Raw genomic sequence first — 24,084 nt, 5'->3', positions numbered from 1 at the left:
TTGATGCAACTCCATGCCATATTTTATAAAAATAAGCTGAAAACACTCTGACAATCTTCGTACTTCGTACTATCGTACTTGATAACATCAGTCAGCTCACCATGTCTACTGCAGTTTTCCTCTTCGTCTTATTGTAAATATACAGAATATTATATTAAACACCACTGCCTCCTTTCGTTTTCATTTAAACATAATAATAGCAGCAGAAATGTACTTCAGGGAAATGTGTATATAGATTACATTACAATGAAACATACATATCAAACAGTAGGCCTATTTTTATTTTCATTTTAACATAAGAATAAATTAATTGAATAACGACCAAAGATTACATTTTAGATTTACCTAAAACAAATTATATTTTATGTTTAACTACTAAAGAGACATCAGAGCCAGTGGCAAATGTCAGAAGAACTAGCCGAGGTGAGACTGCTGTCATCGGTAAACATGAGGTGATCCTCTCCAAAATTGGCAAAACACATTTTTAAATAGCCGCTGTCTTGTCTTTATAAATAAATAAAGATGATAGATAGATAGATAGATAGATGGATAGATAGGAAGGATACCTAATACATACAGTTGCAGTATACAAGCTAAATCAAACTTTGATTTCAGCACCATGAACCTCTGGACAGCACCGACCACAAGAGAAGTGCTCAGCAGCTCAGCATCGCCATGGGCCACCTTACCTTGGTTTTGAAGGGGGAGGAGGACATTATTACTGACGGAAAGAACAGTTAGTGATTTTCTTGTATTCAGACTTCACAAGGTTCCAGTGCACCATTTTCTTTCTCTAACACGTCGCTTGTCTTCTGCTCTCAGTGCTGACCTGTAGTCAAGAGGGCAGTGGGCGGCGCTGTGGGGGCAGGGAGATCTGCTCTCCGGTTCCTTAGGAGTCTTCGCCCACTGGGCGTTCAGCTCACCTCCAGATGCAACCAAAGGGTGAGTTGCTCCGTCTTCACTAATTATTTGATGTGTCATTGCACATCACTTTCAGTTTCATAATAAATGTTCCTTTTTTTCCAGCATGAATCCCTCGCTGGTGGCTGCCTTCCGGTGCTACGTCTCTGACAAGGCAGTGTAATCGCCAGGCCTTCCACAAGCACAGCAGATCTACCACCACCTCTGACATGATCCAGGAGATAAGCAGCGCTTTCAAGAAGTTGTTTGAAAGCTAAACCCGCGCGTGTTTCATTTCTCTTTTCATGGACATTATAAAGACTAAAGGTCTGCATCTCAGTGCTACTCCATATCAAATTAAAAGTGAAGTACATTGTTGAGCATCTTTTTTCTTTCCTTTTTATTTTAAAGTGCCTCTTGTAGTTCTGCAATACAGTTTCAACTACTTCTTCACTGTTATTTCTGTGTGGTTCCCCTCTATAAATATCATACACATTTATATATACACACACACACACGCGTATGTCTATAGATGTGTGTTATGTTTGCGAGTGTTTAGATTTGTATGTGATAACCCACAAGGACATATTTTTAACACTGTCCCTTTATGAATGAATTGCTGTCTTACTACCAGCTGCAATTTATTTATTAGTCTGCTTGAAAATGTTCACTTTCAACTATTCTGACAAATGCTCTAACTTTATAGCGGATGTTCTCCTCACATTAAGCTGTCTAACGCCTTATTTTCTCTCAGTAACTCACAATCCTTAGTATGTGGGATAAATTACAAATAATTGAAAGTGGCTGTCACTTTTAGATATAGTTTGCTATTCTACGTATTAAACTAACATGAAAGTTTTACTTCTAACTGTTTCTGTTTTGTATTATTCTGTGTAAATGCATGAAAGTGTCTGGACTTTCATTTTGGTTGGTAATATAGCATATATATAGTAATAATATTGGCAAGAGTTTTTCATAGAGACAGAGTTTTGGTTACATTATCCTTCTTACAGTGTAGTTATACATTAAAAGCACTGTAGAAGTAATTAAAACTGATTAATATTAACTACATGTACTTACTATATGGTTAGGATTGGGAAATAGGGTTTGGCTTAGGGTTACTTGCATATAATTATTAATAATTAATTGTTATTATAATATGTATAGTACATTTAACGTTGTAACAAGGACACCTTAAAATAGTGTTACCAGAGTATAAAATATATATTATATTATTTAATCAAAATGGAGAAGGAATATACAAAATGTGTTAAGTTTGAAAAGAATCGTTAGTCCTCATCCTCACAGTGTTTATATGTTTTAAAAAGCATAGAGTGGGAAGCTTTTTATTTGTTAAATTCCTACCTCATATACCTTTTCTTAATACAAAATTAGTTACAATCTGTTTAAATGCATTGATTATTCTTATGACAGCAAGGTTCTTTGTATGCGTTTTCTAACAGGAGATTCTTTGTGTTAATAATAATGTGTGTAATAATTACTAAACATCCCAGAGCTTAAGTAGTCACCATTTTTACACTAAAATATGATTGTATCGTGACCTGGTGAATAATAAGAAAAAAAAGGTCATGTTGTATAAAATCAGATCAATTGTATGTGTCTGTCTTCCGGTGTTACCTGCTTCTAGCTATTTTAAGCAGGTACAAAACAACTAGTTTTGATTCTAGGTTATGCAAATTGCTGTTTCTTATAAGTTTTTAATTAATGTATTATCATGTATGCACTGATAATACTGGTTTGTAGTGCAAACAGCGGCTAATGTACCGGAAGTCTTGCACATTCACAGAAAACGGCCTACATCCGCGTTGAAAAATAAGACGCTTCAAAATATGTCTACTTTTTCATTTGATGCTCTTGTTTTGTTTCGTGCTGCGTCTATTTTGTAGTGAGCATGCGCATCAGTCTCGAGCGATCCGTCTCGGGCTTCAGGGTACCCTCACATTGTAAGTGAGCATGCGTAGCTCCAGTCCCGATTCTCACCTGATCCATGTCGGGTTTGGGCTATTCTCGTCTCGTGGGAAGTTTCGGTTCTTCAGCGCAAGTGTCTCGTCTAGCCTCGCCTCCTCTTTGCATGCGCTTTGTTTGGGCGGCGCACTTCATGAAAGCAGACATCGTGAAGTCCACCATTTTCCTGACGATTCTTGTTTCCACGTATTTATAAAAGCGAGCCTTTTTTTTGCTGAGCACTAATGTCGGTGGGACTGGAGTCTGGGTTTTCTAGCGAGGAGGTGCTGAATGCCCGCTTCCCTCTTCACCGCGCGTGCAGAGATGGAGACGTGGACGCGCTGTGCTCGCTCCTTCAGTGCAGCGCAGATCAGCTGGCCGTGGAGGACTCTTTCTACGGGTGGACTCCTCTACACTGGGCTGCACACTTCGGCAAGGTACATAATGAACTCATTTATAAGCAGCATGTGTAATTTATTATCTACAGTGTGCACGCAAATATCCTACCAGATAAAACCATTTGTTACTCTCATTAATAAAATGCAATGCATTGCATCTAATTTATTCTTTAATCTTTAACGATGTTGAGTTATTCGTCAGTGACACTCAAACCGCATCAGAAGATGATAATGGGATCGTGCAAGTGATTATCTGACTTCACTGTTGATCCAGCGTTAGTTGAACGTTGCGCAAACATTCAGACGGGTTTGCCTTGTTCCCTCCATTTAATTTATTTTTCCTTTTCTATGCTTGTCTTGCGATTATATATACATGGTGATTGTAAAAGAGCAATACAGAGCCGAAGATAAATTGTAAAATACGTTATGGATTCGTTTATATTTAAATATTTATAGCAAAGAAATTAATTAGTTAAAGATAAAAAATGATGAGGTCGTCTTCAATATCAACAGAGGCGATATAAGGCGTCCTTAATAAATGGTTTTACAATTTTTAGTTAGTAACTTTAAGTGCTAAAAATTATCGTTCTATTCAATAATATATAAAAAATATAATGCTAAACGAACAAAAATATGACATTTATTAATTTGTATTAACGTTGTTCAGCTAATTATGCTTCTAAACCCGGTTATTCAGACCTGTTTTAGACGCGTAATTACACAGTAGCAGTTCTTGGTTCATTTCAGTTTGACTGCTTTCACTCATTCAGTCAGTGTTTTTGATTCACTAAAAGAATCGACTCTTAAGAGTCCTCGCACGTGTGGGCGTATTGTGTCAGAGTTTTTACAAGTCGTGACGTTTTTCATTGCCACCTGTGGCTGTAGTCTTTCCTCGGGTTATGATGTTGAACTTCAGTTTTCTCTCTTTCTAAAGAGCTACATTCTCTGTTATGTAGCTGATGAGGTGTATTCTCAGACATCTTGAAGATACCTAACCGGTGAAGAATGGGACATTAACACCAAACCCTCTGCTTATTTTTACAAGTGAATTACTGAAAAGGAAAGCATTTTCTGCATTGCATTGACTTTTAAAGCTCCATAGGATGTGTGCATTTTAGCCTGTCAAACTTAGAGGGAAAGTCCTCTGTGTGAGCTTGATCAACATGGTTTTAGGTCAAACTAGATTTTTTTCCAGTTGAATTATGGCAAATCTGATATGACTTATTAAAATAGTCACGAGGAAGCTATAAATCTCTCTGTTTCTGGTGCCACTCCCACTCGCTGTGTGCTGTTGGCTTTATCTGGATCAGTGTAATGTCAGCACGGGAGTGTCTAGAAAGAAGGATTTATGGCACTGTAGAGTAGATGAATAACAGGAAGTGACACACACACACACACACATATTGTAAAGCCTCTCTGAGCACTAATGAAAGGCACTTTTCCCTGCATCCTCTCCTGTCTCCTGTCTCAGCTGGAGTGTGTCATGCGTCTGGTGCAGGTGGGATGTGGTGTGAACTCTGTGACCTCTCGGTTTGCCCAGACTCCTGCTCATATTGCTGCCTTCGGGGGTCATCCTCAGTGCTTGCTCTGGCTGCTGCAGGCCGGAGCTGATATAAACAGACAGGTAAGACTTCACTGTGATATGAGATTATATATGAGACACACGCTCATATTTAAGGTGAGCATGCAGAACGGCTTTATTTACATGTGAGACTGAACAAGCGTGAAGTTATGTGGGAAAACAGAGCAAGAGATCAGATGTTGTATTATCGGTTTTATTAAAGTTATATTGTTTTTTTTTTCCTCAAGTGTTACGTGACATTAAGCTGCTAAGCATTTTGTGCACTGAATAATGAATAATATATTTAATTTGAAATGCATTAAATATAAAAAAAAAGTAAAAATGCTGCAGTAAAAAGTCGTTACCATGTTGTTTTAGTTTAAAAACTGTAAATAGTCTAACATTGCAGATATGTTAATTAATTCTAAAATACCGTCCAATTTAATGCCAAATACTTCATGTGCAAATAAATTACATCTTTACAAAAACAAACAAAGTGCTGCAGAAAGAACCTCATTAACATTAAGTTACCATCTCATATATGGTTAAAACTGTAAATGGTCTAAAATTACATAATGTGTCATTTTATTGTGAAATAATTAATAAAAAATGGTCATTATTTACAGTTAACAACAGTAAAATGACGTTCCTAACACATCATTATTTTGTATACACATAATTTCTTCTCATTTTTGTTATAAGGTACATTTTTAGTGTTATTTTAGAGTTGTGTGATGTTTTGTCTGTGTATGATTGATGTTTTAAGGACAAGCCATGTGCATGATTTCTGAATCATCTTGTGAATTTGTTTTTATAATAAAAGTTTCCACCTTTAGTTAAGTGTTTGGCCATACCGCCGACCCCCACAGTTTTCCCATTTGAAAGTATTTCTGAAGTTTGGCTTTAACCTGTTCTCATTTGTGATGATAACCCAGGCTTTCCCCTTCATGACTGTATATGTACTGTATCACTGTTGTGTTTTCATGTGTGCAGAATGTAGAAATCCCCATCAGCGCGTAAGCGTACTCTCCGCCCCCACCATTGACTGGTGTTTTACAGCAGAGAAATGAGATTACTAGGCCACTGTTACATAACCTGTGTTCTTCAAATCTAGACTAGACCCTCATCCCTGTCGGCTCAGGCGGATCAACATAAATCATTTAAGTCCCATCGACTGCTCTCTTACCCAGTCTTGTACTGCTCAGATGAATGTAGCATGAGTCTGACCCACATTCCTCTGCCGTGAATCAGTGATTCTGCTGAAAGTGCTGGCTGATTTTACTGAAGACTTTACTGTAGACTTCTGTCAGGGTGAATGTTTCAGCCGGCCGATCCACCAGCTCCTAAATAAATGATGATGATGCTGGGATGTGTGATGGAGAGATTGCACTTTCGCTTCCAGTTATTTGGCGAAAGCCTCCATATTCTGGGGAGTCTGCAGACGCAGTGTTGTGATGGATAACAAATAATGTTAAAAACCATTGACACAGCTGAAATCAAATCAAATATTAGATGGAAAACCTAATAAACTTGTTCAAAATGTTGCCTTTACAACTAGCTAATTAAGATGAAGACAAATCTAAAACTGAAATAAAGCTAAATAGAAATGTAAGCAAATAATTAAAATCACAAAACCACATAACAAAATACTAAAATTTACATTAAAATTAATACTTTATTTGACAGTCCTTTTCCTCGTGTACATACTATGTACATATTATAGTAATTACATTTATAATTAACTATGTAATAACTAGGTACTAACTCTGAACCTACCCCATGTAGTTACCTTGTATTACCAGAAGTTTCTTAGATAAATACACTGTAAGTACACTATAAGTACATGTTAGTACACGTACTGTAAAATAAAGTGCAACCGTAATATTTATTATTATAATAATTAATAATAGTAATAAATAGTGCTTAAATAACACTTTGCAGAGTTGGCTTTTTCTAATAGATAAATAAGTTTCTTCTTGGATGGGCCTGACACGATTATTATATAATTTTAAATAAATATTGTCATGCACATATGGAATTTTAAGCAAATATTAATTAGCTGTAATATAAATTATTTCATTTGACACCCGTGACTGGAGTTATAATGCTGAAAATTCATCTTAGCATCACAGAAAATATATTCAAATAGTTTTTTAAATCATATGAATATTTTGAGTCTCACTCGTCTTATGTTAAAATGAAGGCAGCTATTAGAGATGACTTTCGAAACAAAACATCCAGAAACTTTTACACGAGTGTAAATACTCAAAACATATTATGTGCATGTTACGTACGATTATGATATGTTCAGATAGTAATAATATAATTATACCCCTGTGTAATTAGTTTATAAAGTCTTAAAGGAATCATCATAATTGAATCATTATTAACTGATTCCAAGTTCATTATGAATAAATGATGATTTTATAAGGTGTGTGTGTGTGTGTGTGTATTAGGATTATACTGTAATGGACAGAAGCAAAACAATACGAATGTTGATAAATTGTGAGGAATAATCTTAAGACTAAGTTTCAGAGCCGTGGCAGTCCTGCTCCCAGCTGCATGATGCTTTAGATTCTCTCTCTCTGTCTTGTAGGACTATGTTGGAGAACCCCCCCTCCACAAAGCGGCCCGTGCTGGCAGCATTGACTGCATTAACACGCTCCTGGTCCAGGGAGCCAAGGCAGAGTAAGTCCTCTCTAACTGCTGCTCTCTCTGACTCTGTCTCTCTCTGACCCAAATGCCCCGCTGGTGCTTCATTTAAGAAGGGCTCCATCAAAACAGAAACATTGATTCTCTCGATTATAAAGCTTTATATTTCATTTCTTCCACTGCAAGACAATACGGGAGCTGAGATTTCCTTACCCTTTTTCTTTAGACACATGCACCCTGTTGTCCTGAGTGGTAGAAATCTGACTGGTTTTCAATCTCACATTTTCACTTGATATGAAAACCTGCATGATGAGTTACAAATGAATGTCAGCTATGTTTGTTTTCTCTTTATTATGCTTTTAACCGATAATTGAAAGATTTATGCTATGAAAGAGAAGCTGTTACTGTTTGTACCTACAATTTTAAGGGGTTTTGTTAAGCATGACATGGCAAATGTTGAATAAATGGATGTGTGCATATCACATTCATTAAAATCCTGTCAGAAAAATTATGTTAAGTCAAAGTTTTAGCTAAATTATTATAATAATTTTTTTATGATTTATATATATAAAAAATTACTATTTAGATTAGTGCTTTCAAACGATTAATCACGGTTAATGCATATAATTACGTATATATAAATACACAAACACATGTATATATTTAAAAACATTTCAAATATATATATTCAAATATAATTTATATTATATATAAATATTAATATTTTATATTTAAACAAAACACAAATTTTCTTGATTATTTATATCCATGCATGTGTGTATATTTATATGTACATAATAAATATACACAATACACACATGTATTATTTTGGATGCAATTAATCGTGAGTAATAGATTGACAGCACTTGATTATTATTATTATTATTATTATTATTATTATTATTATTATTATTATTATTATTGTTATTAAGATTTTTTATATTTAAGTTGGTCCATCTTGACAGGGCAACAAAAATGGTAACCATTAATGAATTATGTATCATGATTCATGAACTAACAATGACCATCATTTTTGCAGCGTTTATTAATTGAATGTTAATTTATAATTATATTATGGTTCAGTGTTAGTTTGTTTGTTAATAATGCATTATGAATAATTATACAGTCTGGCATGTTAATTTAGTACATTTTAGTATATTTAAACATGAACATTAACCAAGATGAATACATGCTGTTCTTGTATTGCTCATTATTAGATCACGATACTAAACGCATTAAGTGATATTAACTAATCTAACTCTAGATTCAGTGTTGAACTTGTGATTCTGATACACTCAATCCAGTTTGAAATCTATTTTGATGGAGCTCTTCTGAAAGTTGTGACCAGATTTGGTTTAATTGGCTTGATTTTGCCTAAATGTGAAATGTATTCTGAATTCAGTAATGTGATGATCTCTATCATGTCTTCTATAATCCCCTGTGAGGTGCGGAGGTAATATCCTTTTTGTTTCCTTCACTTTTTGATTTTAAATGTGTTGCCATTACAAGGTTGCAAACTGTTGCACATTTCCTCACAGCTCAAAAGCAAACAACAACTATTGCTATTTTGACATCAGATGAAATGAAGTGTGTGAGACCTATGGTGTCTAAGGGGAATTGAGCTCCATTCAAAATGTCTCTGCAGTGTCATTATATCCCTTGTGATATCAGTTTTATTATTATTTTTAGTTCTTTCTAGTAATCTAAAGCTGTCAAAATACTGTATTCTACTTCAATTTTAACAAAAAATAATGCAAGAACACACATAGACAGCTCTGTTTGATTGTGAAATTTTGCAAATAGAAAACCTGGGAAAGTAGTAGCCACATCTCTATACATGTAGTGTTCATCAAATGCCAGGGGTGTCCAGTCCTGCTCCTAAAGGGCCACTTTCCTGCAACGTTTAGTTTCAGCCTGCCAGAACACGCCTGACTGAAAGGTTTTAGCTAATCTTAGGCTCTCGATTCGATTAAATTGAATTCCTAAATCTGTTTGTTTATTTATTTATTTATTTATTTATTTATTTATTTATTTATTTATTTATGTATTTATTTTTATTATTATTTTTTTTTATTATTAAACACAATGAATATAGTTGTAATACAAATGGTACTGATATTTATAAAATTATAAATTATATGTAATTTTATAAATATCAATCATCATAAATGAATCATGATTAACTGATTCCAAGTTCATTATGAATAAATCATGATTTTATAAGGTGTGTGTGTGTGTGTGGGTTAAGATTATACTGTAATGGACAGAAGCAAAACAATCCGGATGTTGATAAATTGTGAGAAATAATCTTAAAACTAAGTTTCAGAGCCGTGGCAGTCCTGCTCCCAGCTGGATGGTGCTTTAGATTTAGATGGGTATTCATTTAGATTTGATACTAATAGAATATCTTAATCTATATTTATAGAAAAAGAAATTAAGCCACATACCTGTATTTTAAATTTTGAAACAATATACAATAATTATGAAACAATAATTTTTTTCTGTTAACCAAATTAGGACATAAAACGTTAATTTATTTCATCCTTTAATCAAATGAAGATTAAACCCTTCTCTTTATTTTGCAAACAAAGTGCAGCACAACAGGCTTACTGTTAAAATTAAAATTATATATATATTTTTTTTATTATTCCTTTAAAAATAAAACTTTATTATTATTATTATTATTATTATTATTATTTAGTAGTAGTTGTAATACTGAGTCTTACATTCTACTGCATGATAGTGATATATTTCTGTCACAGTTTCTTCAAGTTAAACCAAACTTTTATTTTGATGGGTTGCTGTGAAGAACTTGCAGATGCTGTACATGTGATTTGATGGTAGTTTTTCTCAAATTAAATGGTAAAATGCTCATGAAGAGTAGCTCTGGAGATGATATTTGTGTATTCTTGTCATAATAGTGAGACGACAGAGGCTGAAAATATCATAAGCATCATGTGTGCTTCAGCGCCTGCACCATTCATTCATCACAGAAATCATAGCGCCCTATGCGTGATGTAAAAACGCTTCTGCAAATTTGTATTATTACGACACCCTTTCACCTCAGCATTGCAAATCAGGCATATTGCTTTGTTCTTGTCAACAGCATCTCCATGTTAAACTTTCCATAGATGCAAGGTAAATAAGAGGGTGACATCTAGTGTAGAAGAAGATTCACGTTAATCAGAACTTGTTAAATGTTTGTGGAATCGATATCAACTGTAGAAAACTGGCCCTCATGGAGCAGTATTGGAAATCTCTAACTGTCCTACCCCATATGCATGTGTAGACCCACTTGAAATACTGTTCTCCAACAACTTGTGCAGGATTTAGATAATTTCGATTCAAGATAATAAACACAGCATTTGATATAAAACATGATATTGACTCTGCAGAGGGATTCTGAAGGAAGTTCTTGCATTATTAATGTTGATAAATTTGCCAACAGATCTCCAGGATGTTGCAACAAGGTATAACTATACAAGTATAAACTTGTGTGTGTATTGAGTTGAGAGCACACACGTACTGTGGTGCAGGAGCGTTCTTGTTGCTCTTTCTGGAGAAATGACTCTTGTGGTTTCATATCTCTTGACAATGAGAAATGCCACTTGGGAATTCATGGAGGCAATACTTGAATGATGATATAAGACATACTGAATAACTGGAAATGATCTGATGTTCCACAGAGACACATACATGAAACCAACACTTCCATTAGTGACGAAAATGCCATTAAATATGATTTGACTTTTATGACTTTTTAAACCAGATGAAATATGCAAGTCTAAAATCCATTGTATGGTTAGTAATTCATGTTTTTTATGCTTTATAAAGTGTTTTCTATGCTCAGCCATCAGTTGACTGAGGTCAAACAAAGTCCTACTTTGGGAAGCAGAGGTGCGATGTGTTTTGTGGAACAGCAGGGACAGTGATGGGCTTGATAGTGTTTCTTACAGGCTCTTGGTCTCACTTCAACTACAACTGCAAAATCCCCTCGCAGATGATTTTCTCCTCTTTTGAATGCCATATGGTTATGGTCAGCACAACAGACGTTAATATCATTTGTAACATTATTTGAATGCCATTCATTAAAACTGTTGACGCTTTACAATAAACATTTTGTGGTGTGATGCAAAAATTCTTATTAAATTAATAATTTATGAATCAGTGTTAATGATAATTTATACAATTAGTATTGTTCGTTTGTGTCCTTAATACATTAACATTAATGTACACAACTTGAAAGGATAAAAATGGTGTTTGTATATCTTTCACATAGATTAGTAAATGCTGTTCTTGCGTTGTTCATTTTTAGTTCAGGATGCCCAATCCAGTAACTAATGCTAACAAATGTAAACTTATTATAAAGTTGTGCAATAAAACTATTTAGATAATTTGTACATTGTATGAAAAAATTTTACAGTTATGTGCAAACTTATCCAAATGACTAGAAGACTGCATTCTGTTATTGTCATTTAGTAATTATTTACACAGCACATTAAAATACAAAGCAACCATTTGGCTTTGCATTTAATTTCACTTCCAGTTAGTACTTAATATATAGAGAGAGAGAGATTTTGTCAGTTGATGTTATTCTGAGTATAATATTTTCATAGAAAATTGACATCACAATTTAAAATTGTACTTATGTACAGTACAGACCAAAAGTTTGGACACACCTTCTCATTCAAAGAGTTTTCTTTATTTTCATGACTATGAAAATTGTAGATTCACACTGAAGGCATCAAAGCTATGAATTAACACATGTGGAATTATATACATAACAAAAAAGTGTGAAACAACTGAAAATATGTCATATTGTAGGTTCTTCAAAGTAGCCACCTTTTGCTTTGATTCCTGCTTTGCACACTTTTGGCTTTCTCTTGATGAGCTTCAAGAGGTAGTCACCTGAAATGGTCTTCAACAGTCTTGAAGGAGTTCCCCGAGAGATGCTTAGCACTTGTTGGCCCTTTTACCTTCTGTCTGCGGTCCAGCTCACCCCTAAACCATCTGGATTGGGTTCAGGTCCGGTGACTGTGGAGGACAGGTCATCTGGAGCAGCACCCCATCACTCTCCTTCTTGCTCAAATAGCCCTTGATGCCTTCAGTGTGACTCTACATAGTCATGAAAATAAAGAAAACTCTTTGAATGAGAAGGTGTTTCCAAACTTTTGGTCTGTACTGTGTATGATATGTAAGAGACTATTTTTTTGCGTTTTAGCTCATCTTTAGATTGACTAGTTTATGGCCTTGTGTTAAGGAAAAAGAGAGAACCCCTCAAACACTTGAAGTGTTTCAAATAGTTGTCCAGGAAGACACCAAAAATAAAAAAAACTTCTTAAACAGCTAATTCAACCACTGTTGCATTCAAACACATATACATCCCAGTACCTACCTACTATCTAAAGTATATAAAGGTATATGTCTCTTGATAAACTTTTATTTTCAAAAAGTAATATGAATGACTTGCTTTATCCATAATTAACGTGGCATTCAAAATGAGGAATGAGAAGAATTTTGGTCTTGGGGATCTAGGGTTGTTTTTAAATGTTCAGTTGTCTTTATTGCCCTATTGGAAATGCTTTTGAGGTGGTGAGGAAATGTGTATTCTGCAACCATACGAATAGGATTGTTAATGTTTGTTTTTATGGCAGTATGAACAATGTTTTTAAGTCTTTCATTGGTAGTGGCACTGAAGCCCCAGTCAGTATTAAAGCCGATGACAGCTATAGTGTTTCAGATTTACCCATTCAAAGCAGAAGAGAAGGTTTAAAATAACAGGAGTTTATAATATAGGCCTAGTAAGGGGATTGAGAGGAGCGAGGGTTTTGGGTTTTTATTTTGTATTTTAAAAATGTATTTAAACTTCTTCACTCCCAGAAAAATAAAAAAATAAAAATAAAAATTCTCCTCGTCACAGTATTCCCAATATTATACACTTAACAAATCTAGAACTATTCTTAGTTGAGAAGCAGTAATACGGTAATATTTCTTCAAGATCTGCATGAGGGAAAAATGACATGATGGATGTTTTATCTGTTTCCTCTCTACGCATTTCTATTTTTTTCTTTAATTGATTTCTTGAGACCTGAATCCATCTGATACCTTTCTTTCTGGAAAAAACACGTCAGCCACCAATGAAAGTATTCTCTGGAAGCTTGACAGTACCATCATATTCCTACCTAAAAGGTTGTCAAAGGAGCACCATTTCATTGTGATGTCCAGAAGTTATATTCCTTCAAGATTTCTTGGACTGAAACCAAAATAATGTGAATGGCATTGAGAAGACAAAGGAACTTCCAAGAAGAAAAACTTTAGTTTATTGCCTTGTTGCCGAAACTATTCCTCCAGATCCCAGGAAACTAGATCTAGATTTTAATTAAACATGTAATAGCTTATTCAGCTTGACATTCCCAAAAAAATCTCGTGAGAGAGTGAAAATGGAGTACTTCCAAATTCTACTTGAATCCTCAAGCATCAACTGCACAAAGGTGTATCTACCTCTGAATATGTTCTTCTTTTTCTATTGGACTTCTCCCGACAGTCTCGCTGTTACCTGAGTTTCTTGATTCTGTTGTTAATGGAAATACTTCCCCAGTTAACTGATGGATGGACAGACTACAAACACTTTCTCATTGAAATCCTGATTCTTTCTTCACTGAAATGTCTTCAATAATTTCATCTTCACCAGACAAGTCGACTCAAGTTCAAATAGCCAAGTCCTTTAAAGAAATGTGCTTTGCCACATTTTATTTTATTTTTTTATTCTCTCTCTTTCTGTGATACTGAATGTTTTGCACATCTATCTTTTGGGTCTCATGTTGGTTTAGCATACACTTCAATAAATTCACGTTTTTCAGCGTCTTGTGTTCTTTACCAGTGATTTACACAGCTTCAAGTGTACACTTAGTCTTTATCTCTTTTTATTACCTAGCGGAGAGGCTTCAAATAAAACATCCAATTGAAATTACCAGAGTTGACCCAATGTTCTTTATAAATTGTTTAACTTTCCTTAATGCATAAATGTAACTTATTTAAGCACCAAAAGTACTTAAAAAGAATATGTCATGAATAAGTCATGTCACGCAACTCTGACATGTTGAACCATCAATCATTTATCATTTCATTATCATGAAATGGGGAAAATACTGTTTACAGTTTGCTATAAACCATTTAAAAACAGACCCTTTTTGATTTAATGCTTTTTGTTTTTCATCAGTCTCCCAAAGCCCTCGATCCAAAAGTCCGGCAGGAGAAAGTGTGGTTAAGGTAGCATTATAGTAAAGGACAACAGGGTAAAGCATAGGCTTAAATATCAGCATATGAATAGCATTACTAGTATTTTGTTTTAACCTGTCTGCATTATTTATTCTAAGACTTTGTTCATAGACAAATTGTTTGTATTTACAATGTCGCCTGTAGAAGTTAGCCTATGATATATGATTACACTATGATAAAACATGTTCTTTTATGAATCATCTGTCACCTTTGTCCTTCTGAAAGTGGCATGATGACAAAAGAAATGGAGATTGCATTTTGTTAACTGTTACGGCAAAATTCTAGAGAACGTCTACACCTCTCAATGTTTTTGCAGCTATTGAATTCGAAATGACTTGACTTTTTCAAGTAATCCTAGAAAAGGGGGAGAGCATTCCAAATAGACACTGCTGACTCACTCCAAGTTCCCTCAACGAAACTGCACTGTTGTGGCATTAGGAGTGTTCTCACTATCGCTCCCTTCAGTATCAACACACTGGCAAACTGTTGAGGTATTTCATGCGGTGATTGGTTTTAACTGATAGGACATTTTGAACTTTAAAAAAAGACAAAGATTTTTGTTTGTTTATAATTAATATTATTAGATCTAGTGTTTTGACCTGCATGCTTTGCTAATTATGCCCTTAAATCAATGCAGCTGATGTATATTAATTTCCCATTTAATTTCAATGTTTGTTTTGTTGTTGTTTTTTCATTCTTTTTTTTTTTTTTTTTTTTTTTTGTAGACTAACCATAGGACGTATCTGTTGGACAGGTCTAATCAGCCCCTTCTTAGTCTCGTCCACAGTAAGCATGGTCTGATGCTCAGGAAGTTATGTGTCAGGGCTCAACCAATGGAAGGGAATCTATGAAGGAAAAAAAGAGAGTAGCAAAGCATATCAGGAATGAAGAAACGCATGAATGCTTCCGTTTCATTATTTAAATAAAACAAGTGAAATGTTCATTTGTCACAGTGATTACCGGGAAACAGTGGCAAACCTGGCAGGTCTAATGTGTGTATGTAAACCTGACTTTTTTTTTCTAATAATATCATCTGATATTGTCTAGATTTAAAAACTGGAGATGTTAAAAGGATGGTTCACCAAAAAAGAAAGAAAAGAAGAAATTTGTCATTATTTTCTCACTTATGTCGTTTCAAACTTTTGTTTATCATTGAAACACAAATGCAGCTATTGTTAATGAAATTTCTCCCCCTCCATTGAAAGTCCATTCCACCAAGACATTTAACACTCGAAAAGATCCTAAATAGTTTTTACAAGTAATGCAATTCTCCTAAAAATAAATGACTGCTTTATGATTAATCCTTTTGTTCACATACAAACACTGATCCGTGCACACACATAAAGAAGATACAGTATGGTGCGCAGAAGCTCAACTGTGCATGCTTGCTGCGTGAGAATAAAGCTTGTGTGTCAAGCAAGCACATTTGAGCTTCTGTTTCCCAGGATTTTTAATGGAGGGACTTAATATCAGGTTTCATTAAGATGTCATCTTTTTTGTTTTGAAGATAAACAAAAGGTTTGCAATGACATAAGGGTTATTAAAATGTTTGAGTGAACAAACACTTTAATATGCAATTCCATAGTTTTAAATACAATGGTATAAGTAGCTTCATAATAAGAATAATTCATGTTTTTCCCAGTCCAACTTATAAGTACAGCCAAAAACACAACAATAATTGACCATTTTCAGCAGCAGTAATTACGTTCAGTGCTGTCAATATGGCCGACATCTGGATTGATGACGTGTCATCTTGATAACACTGTATATCAAGGGCATGTCGTAGTCCAGATTAAAAACCGGTTTAAGTCTAAGTATTCAAGTATTTAGTGATGTGATGAACAGGACCGGGAGGGTTTAGGGTGTGATTTGGGTTTGGTGCTTCTCCTCCGTGTTGGGCTTGCTTACGTCAGCGTGCTCATTACTCTTAGACAAAGAGTACAGCGGTGTTGTGCATTTTAACCAGTCGAGGGGAAAAGTATAATTAAAATGCATTCAAAAAATCAGAATAATTTGCAATAAAAAATGATTCACTGTATTTTGAAGTCCCCATGATAACAATATTGTGCATGTTTATTACTGTAATATATCATATTACCAAATATCGGCACATGTCTAATGCAACATCTGAACAAGCATAAACAAAACACGTCTCTTGACAGCAGTTTACTAAAAATGAAAAAGGAAGAAAGAAAGATGTTCAATTGCTAATAATTCTTTCATTGTTTTATCAACTGTTAGCATCTATGTTTCTTGTTTATAGCCGCATGATGGCAAATTGCAGACTGATTCCTGTATACTGTACACACACAGAATGATAATTTAGGGCAGGGGTATTTAAATAAAGGATTAGTTTACTTCCAGAATGTAAATTCTGTCGTCATTTACTCACCCTAAACTTTTTTTTTATATATATATAAATTATTGTCCCAGTTACAATTTCTGTGTTTAAAGCATTTACATTTATTCCAGAATAATAACTCAAGGCAGTAACAATTTAAACAATATATTACATTTTTGAACTTATGTTCAGCTATTCTTTTTAGTAGTTAACTTTTAACAGTTTTTTTTTATTTTTTTATTTTATTAAATCATCAAACTATGTAAATATTGGTCACAGATTCTGAGATTTCACCAAGCTTATTGATTACTCACTAAAAACTCCCACAGATCATGTTTTATTATATCTGAGTGTGTGGGCTGTTTAAGTCTCTATTAACAACATTATATTGTTCATTCAGACTGATGTGCGAATGCACACGAACACAAGGGGCGGGATTTATCACATGAACCAATCACAGCCGAAAATATTACCAGTCATATCCAATCATATCACGATGGAGGCATTGCCTCATCTTATGTGACTTTCCCCCATTCATTCTCAATGACCCCCCACCAAACTCACGGCACACTTTAGGGGGTCTGTTAAAACTCAGTGGGCTCAGGGGAGATGAGAGAGACACAGACTCCTGCTGTAACTTAACATGCTGGTGTCGCTGTTGGACAATGTTTCTTTTGAAAAATGACTAATTTATAAATTTTTTAAATGTTATATTTTGTAATATTGCTGTTCTTTTATTTTTGTACTGTATTCTGTATTATTATAATTTTTTTTTTTTTTACATCCAGTATTTTGAGGAGGCACTGTCTCACTCCTCACTCTCCCCTGATAAAAGTAAAGAAAAGAACAAAACCTTAACAGTCAAAATGTTCACCAAAAATGAGGATATTTGGTCCTCAGAACCAAAGGCCAATGGCCTTTGAGAAATTTTCCATAAAATAAAATTCCAAATATTTAGTTTAGATAATTAATGCGAATTAAGAAGCAAATGCCCAACTCAAGTAAAAGCAAGTTAACTAAATAGTCAAAGTAAATTAACAGCTTAAGTTTTCCTGTTCAAATATATTTTAATGTTTACATAAACTGAAAGGATCTCTTATTAAAGGTGCTAGAAATCTCATCTAACTCTGTGGACAAAATGTAAACAAAGCAGTTTTCTGGCATTTTAAAAATAACTGACGTGTGCAAAAATAATACTGTTCTTTTGAGCAACATAGTATCTGTGATATTTACAATTATTGAGTCTTATGCTATATATATATAAATAAATATATATATATATAATATATGCATATTATATAAATAATATTATATATTATCATTCATTAAAGTAATTTTTACCAAGAGTTGTGATAATAATATGTATGTGATTATAATATGAATGCCTATTAGTGTCGTTTACAAATTTAAAGCCCATACATTTTGAGGAGCAAAGTGAACAAATTAATCTGAATTGTGTTTTTTTCTATGTATATAACAGAAATAGTCACTCACAGAATCGAGCCCATAAACAACAGTGGATAGTGTGAACTATTAATCGATTGTCCATATGATCATTGTGTTTGTTTTGGTAATTATTTCAGATTTCTTGCACCTAAGAGGTTCATTTTCAGTTGAGGCCTGCCAGGATGGACACGCACCTTCTGAACTGTTTGTTACAAATGTCTTTTTGACATCAGAACATCTGAGAAGCATTCATATTTTTCTTCAGATTTGGGTAGGAATAAGTGGGGAGAGTCCCAAAAAAAAAAAAAAAAAAGTTTGATTTTTACTTTATTTGCTGGAAATTGTATTATTTTTAAATGTTTGATTATAAACATGCTTTATGTGTTGGAATGAATGTGTGTATGGAGTGTTATCTAGTTAGAAATTAAAACAAAAAACATGTCTAAATGATTATTGTGATTATTATTATTTTTTTTTGCAATGAATCCATGAATGAACAAACCTTTTCCTAAAGCCGAAAACAAACCCCTTACTTTGTGAATGTCACTCAGTGGCAGCGCATACAGAAAATAAGTTAAATTGTACAGTGCATTTAATGATTGTTACTTAATGATGATTGGCTTATATAGCTAGCTTACAAAAATTAATGTTGTGCATTGTTAAAATATATATTATATGTTAAATGTGAAATATTTATGAAATGCTTTTTGAAAAGATGTTGCAGATTCATGAAATGCCAGCATTTTTTCCTTCTTTCCAATTAAAATACCAAGGTCTTTGCACCTAAGCATCATGTCCTCACAGCGAACTGCTTGTTCCTCAGATATATATATTCTCTGCACAGTGCTATTGATGTACTATTCTTGTACTGTTCTGCAGGCACATCATCAGAACACATTTCCAAACACTTTCTAATCAAACACACAATTCACCTCATCAGCTTATCCCATAAGGCCACAGAAGAGGAATTGTTAATGGAAGTAATGTTAACTACCATAATAACAACATATTGAGTGTAAATACGTCTGGATATCATTCATCCAACACACATTCAGATTATATAGAACATACTCATAGAGTTTAGAAAATATGCAAAGTTTGTTCCTCATCTTCTCAGAGAAATATGAGATTTTGTATGTAGCCATGATCAAGTTTGGTTGTTGCTTGTAAAAAATAAAAATAAAGAGTGCAGCAAATGCTGGCAGTTACTCAAAAAATAGACTTAGAAAGATACACGTGTTTGCTTATAAGAGAGAGCATAACCCAAATTAAAAAAGTTAACATATTATTGGTGCCTTTTGTAAATTATTTAGGATTTTCTGAGGTTAGTCTGTGTGTATTTACTGTATCGCGCTGCCAAGAGTCACATTTCTGTATTCTCACTGCATTCGTGGTAGACGTGTTAGCAGGAGCTCCAGGGGTAAGTGTAAACGCTGTTATCTTGCCCTAGATTTTGTTCATTCATGTATTCTGTTTTCTTCACTGCAATAGAAAATGACTGTTGATGTCAAATACACACTCTTAATCCTCTCCTGATTCCATGTCGGATTTTACCCAGGTATGAATCTCACATGACCCTTGAATGCTTTATGGTGTCGACGGTGACCACTGGATTAAATCTTTCTCTTAAAGAAGCCCGGATGCTGTTCTCTTTAACCTCTTCTACTATTTCCATCTTCAATTGTTTAAAGAAGAATTTCCTGATCAGGTCTCACTTGCCTTTTTCAGTTCCAAGATGTCCTCTTTTAACCATAAAAATGAAGATCTGTTCATCAAAACCACTTGAGGATTGAGGATATAATTTGAATCAGAAGATTGGTGTGATATTTTCCTGGTCCGGCCACAGATTTAAGAAGACATTGCATTCTTCTGTCTACAGTTATTGGCTTCTTATTGCCTCTGTGTTTACAGTTTGTTCTGGTGTGGCATTCTTTTATTTGGTTTTGAAAATGATTTAATAAATCATCTGTCCAGTTCATCTGTTGAGTTGAAGAGAATTCTTGGAAAAAGCATTCGGCATTGACAAACCTCTTCTCAATTGTTCTTGTGTACTTTAATGGAAATATGGTTATTTGTATTTCTTCATATATCGTGTTTTTGTGTGTATGCTTCAATAGTTTTTTTTTTTCATTTTCTATTGCAGTTGAGACCTAACAATATAATTAATGTCTTTAAAGTTTAGATGTTCAATGATTTGTACAGTGTTTTTTTTTCTTCTTTAACTTGTATTCAAAAACTGCACTAATAATTTAGGATATGAAATACAGAAAGGGTGTGTGTGTGTGTGTGTGTGTGTGAGTGAGTGCTTTGCAAACATTAGTCTAGACGGGCAGTGCTAACACCTTAATTTTATCATTGCGCAGCATGAGGAACTCTAGTGGACTGACCGCCGCTGACCTAGCTCTCACCCAGGGCTTTGAAGAGTGTGCCCAACTGCTTTCCAATGCCCAGAACCAGCAGCTCAATCAGCTTAATGTGTTCTCAAACAATGGCTTTGTGTGTTTTGGGGACCGCAAGCTTATCCAAGACCGGAGCATCCTTAATGGGGTTCCCAGCCGAAAGAGGTCTCTGGATTGCATGGAGTCTAATCTAATTAAAAAGGCCAGAAAAGATGGTAAGTCTTGACTGAAAATGTAAAGACATTTGTATGATGAACAGTTTTGATACTGCGTTGGGTCGCCACTTGTTAACGTGAACGTGTCATTGCAGATCTCGGCTATCAGCCGATGAATGGAGTGAACGGATCCAGCGGAGAAGACCAGATGGAGAACATGCACATGGAGTTTGGACAAGCGCTGAGTACCCCAGGTGGGAACCGACCCTTAAATGGATCCCTGCCTCTGGGTTCCAATGGCTACATCAGTCCAGAGCAGGACCTGGCTGTCCGAATGGAGAGCTCGTCCTGTCCAGTCCACAAAGAGTCAGAGGTCTTCACCGTGACCTCCATGCAGATACCATGTCGTTGCACTAACTCCTATGCCTATTTGTAGGAGCCTTTGCCTTGGCTAAAATTCAAGCTCTTTTTGATGATGTGTGTCTGGGAGGGAAAATAGTTTAATTTGGTACACATCGTATGTATAAAGCATTTGATCATAAGTTGCTCATACCACCCTGTCCTTTTATCTTTTGGTGGTATGAACTTTGTTTTAAACTGTCTTTTGCTTATTAGGAGCACATGTTGAGTTTCGATTTGCACAGTAACTTCCCTACTACTACTGAAGTAGGTGCGTAATGTAATGAGTCTGTTTTTATGCCCAGAAATCTATACTTGTAAAGTATGTCAGTGTTTTTTTTTTTTTTTTAGTCTTAGTACAACACTGATTTTGCAGTGAATTGCATTTGCCCAGCCAAATTCCTGACCTTGAGTTTTGTAACATTGGATTTTGGTTTAGGAAGTTGGTTAATACTTTGGATATGAATGACTTTATGTTCCTGTTAAGTAGCAAAAAAAGAAAAAAAAAACATGATTCCAAGTTTGTGTGTGTTTATATATATATATGTCCATGTTAAAAATATAAAATGTGCATTTTATTTTCCTTTTTTTTTCTTCAACATTTAATTCTCTTGTTCTGCCAAAGCATATCTAATGATGAATGTATAAAGTGCATCTACAAACCTTGGCTTTGCAGCTTTCATACCTGTTCTTTTAAGAAAGTCTAGGTGCTATTCAATCACATCTTTAACCTTTTTGACTAAATGTATTGAATCTGCAGTCTCAAGCGTTCATCGGTCAGGTTATTGTATGAGGGTAAAAGTCTATTTCCAGCTAATGTTTTGCATAGCATTTCATATGTAGTGTAGAAGATATTTGCTGTTGCTAAACTAATTAAATATGGTAAGAGCTATGTATTGAGACAAAGGTGATTCTTTGATTGCATTGTACTTTCTATAAATTCATCTAAAAATCATTCTTTCACACAGAACAGCTGCCAGAAAGTTTGCACTGCATATTGAATAATGCATCATTTCCTACTCAGAATTACAAAGAACATCTTACTATAATTGCTCATTAAAACACCGGCTATGTGTGACACAGAGATTGAGATATTGGTATAAAAATTACTGTTTATGTCAAGTAACAGGATGCCTAAAATGGATGCGAAATGTAATTTCTATACTCATTAAATGTTCTCATTTAACAAACAGCGCTGACTCTTGAATTTGTACATATGAATAGTTTCTAAAAGCATGTTAGCAAAACAGAAACCAATTGCAAGTGTTCATTTGATACTGCTTTTCGTAGATTAAAATATAACACGCATGCATCATCACCATGTATTGGTGGTTTGCTACTTCATTAACTATTGTGCTGCTTCAACACTTCACATAAATGAGATTAAGAATGAATCCCTGTTATTTAAATTGAAGGAATATTAAATCATAAGGCAAACTGTTTCATGTTGAAGCTAATGTGTGGCAGTGTGCCAGTGCTATGTTTTTGTAGAGCTAAGCAATGTGGACTTAAATCAGGTTCAGATGTTCAGATATACTCATGTTATGTAAACCGAACTTGATGGGTGATTTTAAAAACCCTAAACTAAATGCCCACAAAAGGATACTAACAATGCACAATTCAAAACTTGACGAAAATGGTTGTGCAAAACAAAAACAGGTATTTTAACTTTCTTTAATCAATTATAATTCATGTGTTCTCTTTAACAGCAGGACTCCCATTAAACGGACATTGCTTTCCTGTGCAGCACCTCAGTGCGGGTGACCTGATGCACGATGATCATATTGGGAATGTGGGTGTCTTCGAGCATCTTGGTTACTTTGACAGTGGTCTTCATTTGGGGCATATAAATGGCTTTGGAGATATGTCTGAGAACATGGAGGACGCCAGCAGTCAGATTGAGCATCGCAAGTCAGTCAGTGTAGAGGAGCAGTATGACCACATCACCTTCAACACCATGCACCTCTACCATGGGTGTTAGGACGTCCCATCCAGACTCGTATGCCTTAATATATCCATATAGAATGTGCTGAATTGCTTTAAGTGCATATCATTTGAAAGCAACACTGTATTTGTATTTGTGTGGATAAAAAAAAATTTGCAATTTCCAATTTTGGGTTATTTCATTTAGTTGGAGAATCCCAGAGGCTGGACATTTTTATGCATTATTTGTAAGGACATTTACTGTATTAATTGTGCCTACACATATAACTGTTTATTGACTATTTCTTATTCATAGTAGTTAGAGATGTGTGTGAATAACCTGGCTGATGAATTAACTGAATCTTTTTTTTTTTTTTTTTTTTTATCTCCACCCCCATTTATATTCTTCTTGGATAATGTATCATAGTGGAATGACATATTTGGTTTTATTTTGTAGTCCACCCACTTCTAAACTACTCTACCCTCTTATAAATTATAAAAATACCAATATCTAACTTACCTCCTCCTGACTTTTATCGGATATATCGTTGAGAAAGTTAATAAAAACTTAACACACACCTGTAAGAAATATCTCTCGCGTCCAAGTGCAGTAAGGTCGTCGCTTCTTGCACTTCCCGCGCTTCGCCGCTAGGAGGACACTGACCTC

At 34.6% G+C, this 24,084-nt stretch overlaps 1 protein-coding gene and 1 long non-coding RNA gene across 3 annotated transcripts; both read left to right on the top strand.

Annotated features, from left to right (window-relative positions):
* Positions 1-380: 380 nt before the first annotated feature.
* On the top strand, positions 381-1,185 carry LOC113075873 (uncharacterized). 2 transcript variants are annotated; one of them, XR_003281048.1, is made up of 4 exons: positions 381-423; positions 616-736; positions 823-942; positions 1,027-1,185. It is a non-coding gene; the product is annotated as an uncharacterized LOC113075873 (long non-coding RNA). The 2 variants fall into 2 exon arrangements; XR_003281047.1 differs by having other exon boundaries at positions 381-452.
* Positions 1,186-2,847: 1,662 nt separating this feature from the next.
* On the top strand, positions 2,848-22,684 carry LOC113075872 (ankyrin repeat domain-containing protein 10-like). The gene is made up of 5 exons (XM_026248530.1): positions 2,848-3,302; positions 4,735-4,887; positions 7,421-7,512; positions 20,905-21,155; positions 21,251-22,684. Exons 1-5 carry the CDS (start codon positions 3,111-3,113, stop codon positions 21,529-21,531), a joined length of 969 nt encoding a protein of 322 aa, XP_026104315.1. The 5' UTR covers positions 2,848-3,110; the 3' UTR covers positions 21,532-22,684.
* The last annotated feature ends 1,400 nt before the right edge of the window (positions 22,685-24,084 follow it).

Source organism: Carassius auratus, unplaced genomic scaffold (assembly GCF_003368295.1).
Source record: "Carassius auratus strain Wakin unplaced genomic scaffold, ASM336829v1 scaf_tig00017849, whole genome shotgun sequence".
Lineage (NCBI taxonomy): Eukaryota > Metazoa > Chordata > Actinopteri > Cypriniformes > Cyprinidae > Carassius > Carassius auratus.
The sequence above is the reverse complement of the archived record's forward strand: the minus strand, read 5'-3'. Positions and strand labels throughout refer to the sequence as shown.

Excerpts from the sequence above, each read along its gene's own strand:
- LOC113075872 (XM_026248530.1), top strand. The coding sequence starts at position 3,111 with ATGTCGGTGGGACTGGAGTCTGGGTTTTCTAGCGAGGAGGTGCTGAAT. Across the intron at positions 4,888-7,420 it reads GAGCTGATATAAACAGACAG|GACTATGTTGGAGAACCCCC; the intron begins GTAAGACTTCAC and ends TCTGTCTTGTAG. Across the intron at positions 21,156-21,250 it reads TAAAAAGGCCAGAAAAGATG|ATCTCGGCTATCAGCCGATG; the intron begins GTAAGTCTTGAC and ends GTGTCATTGCAG.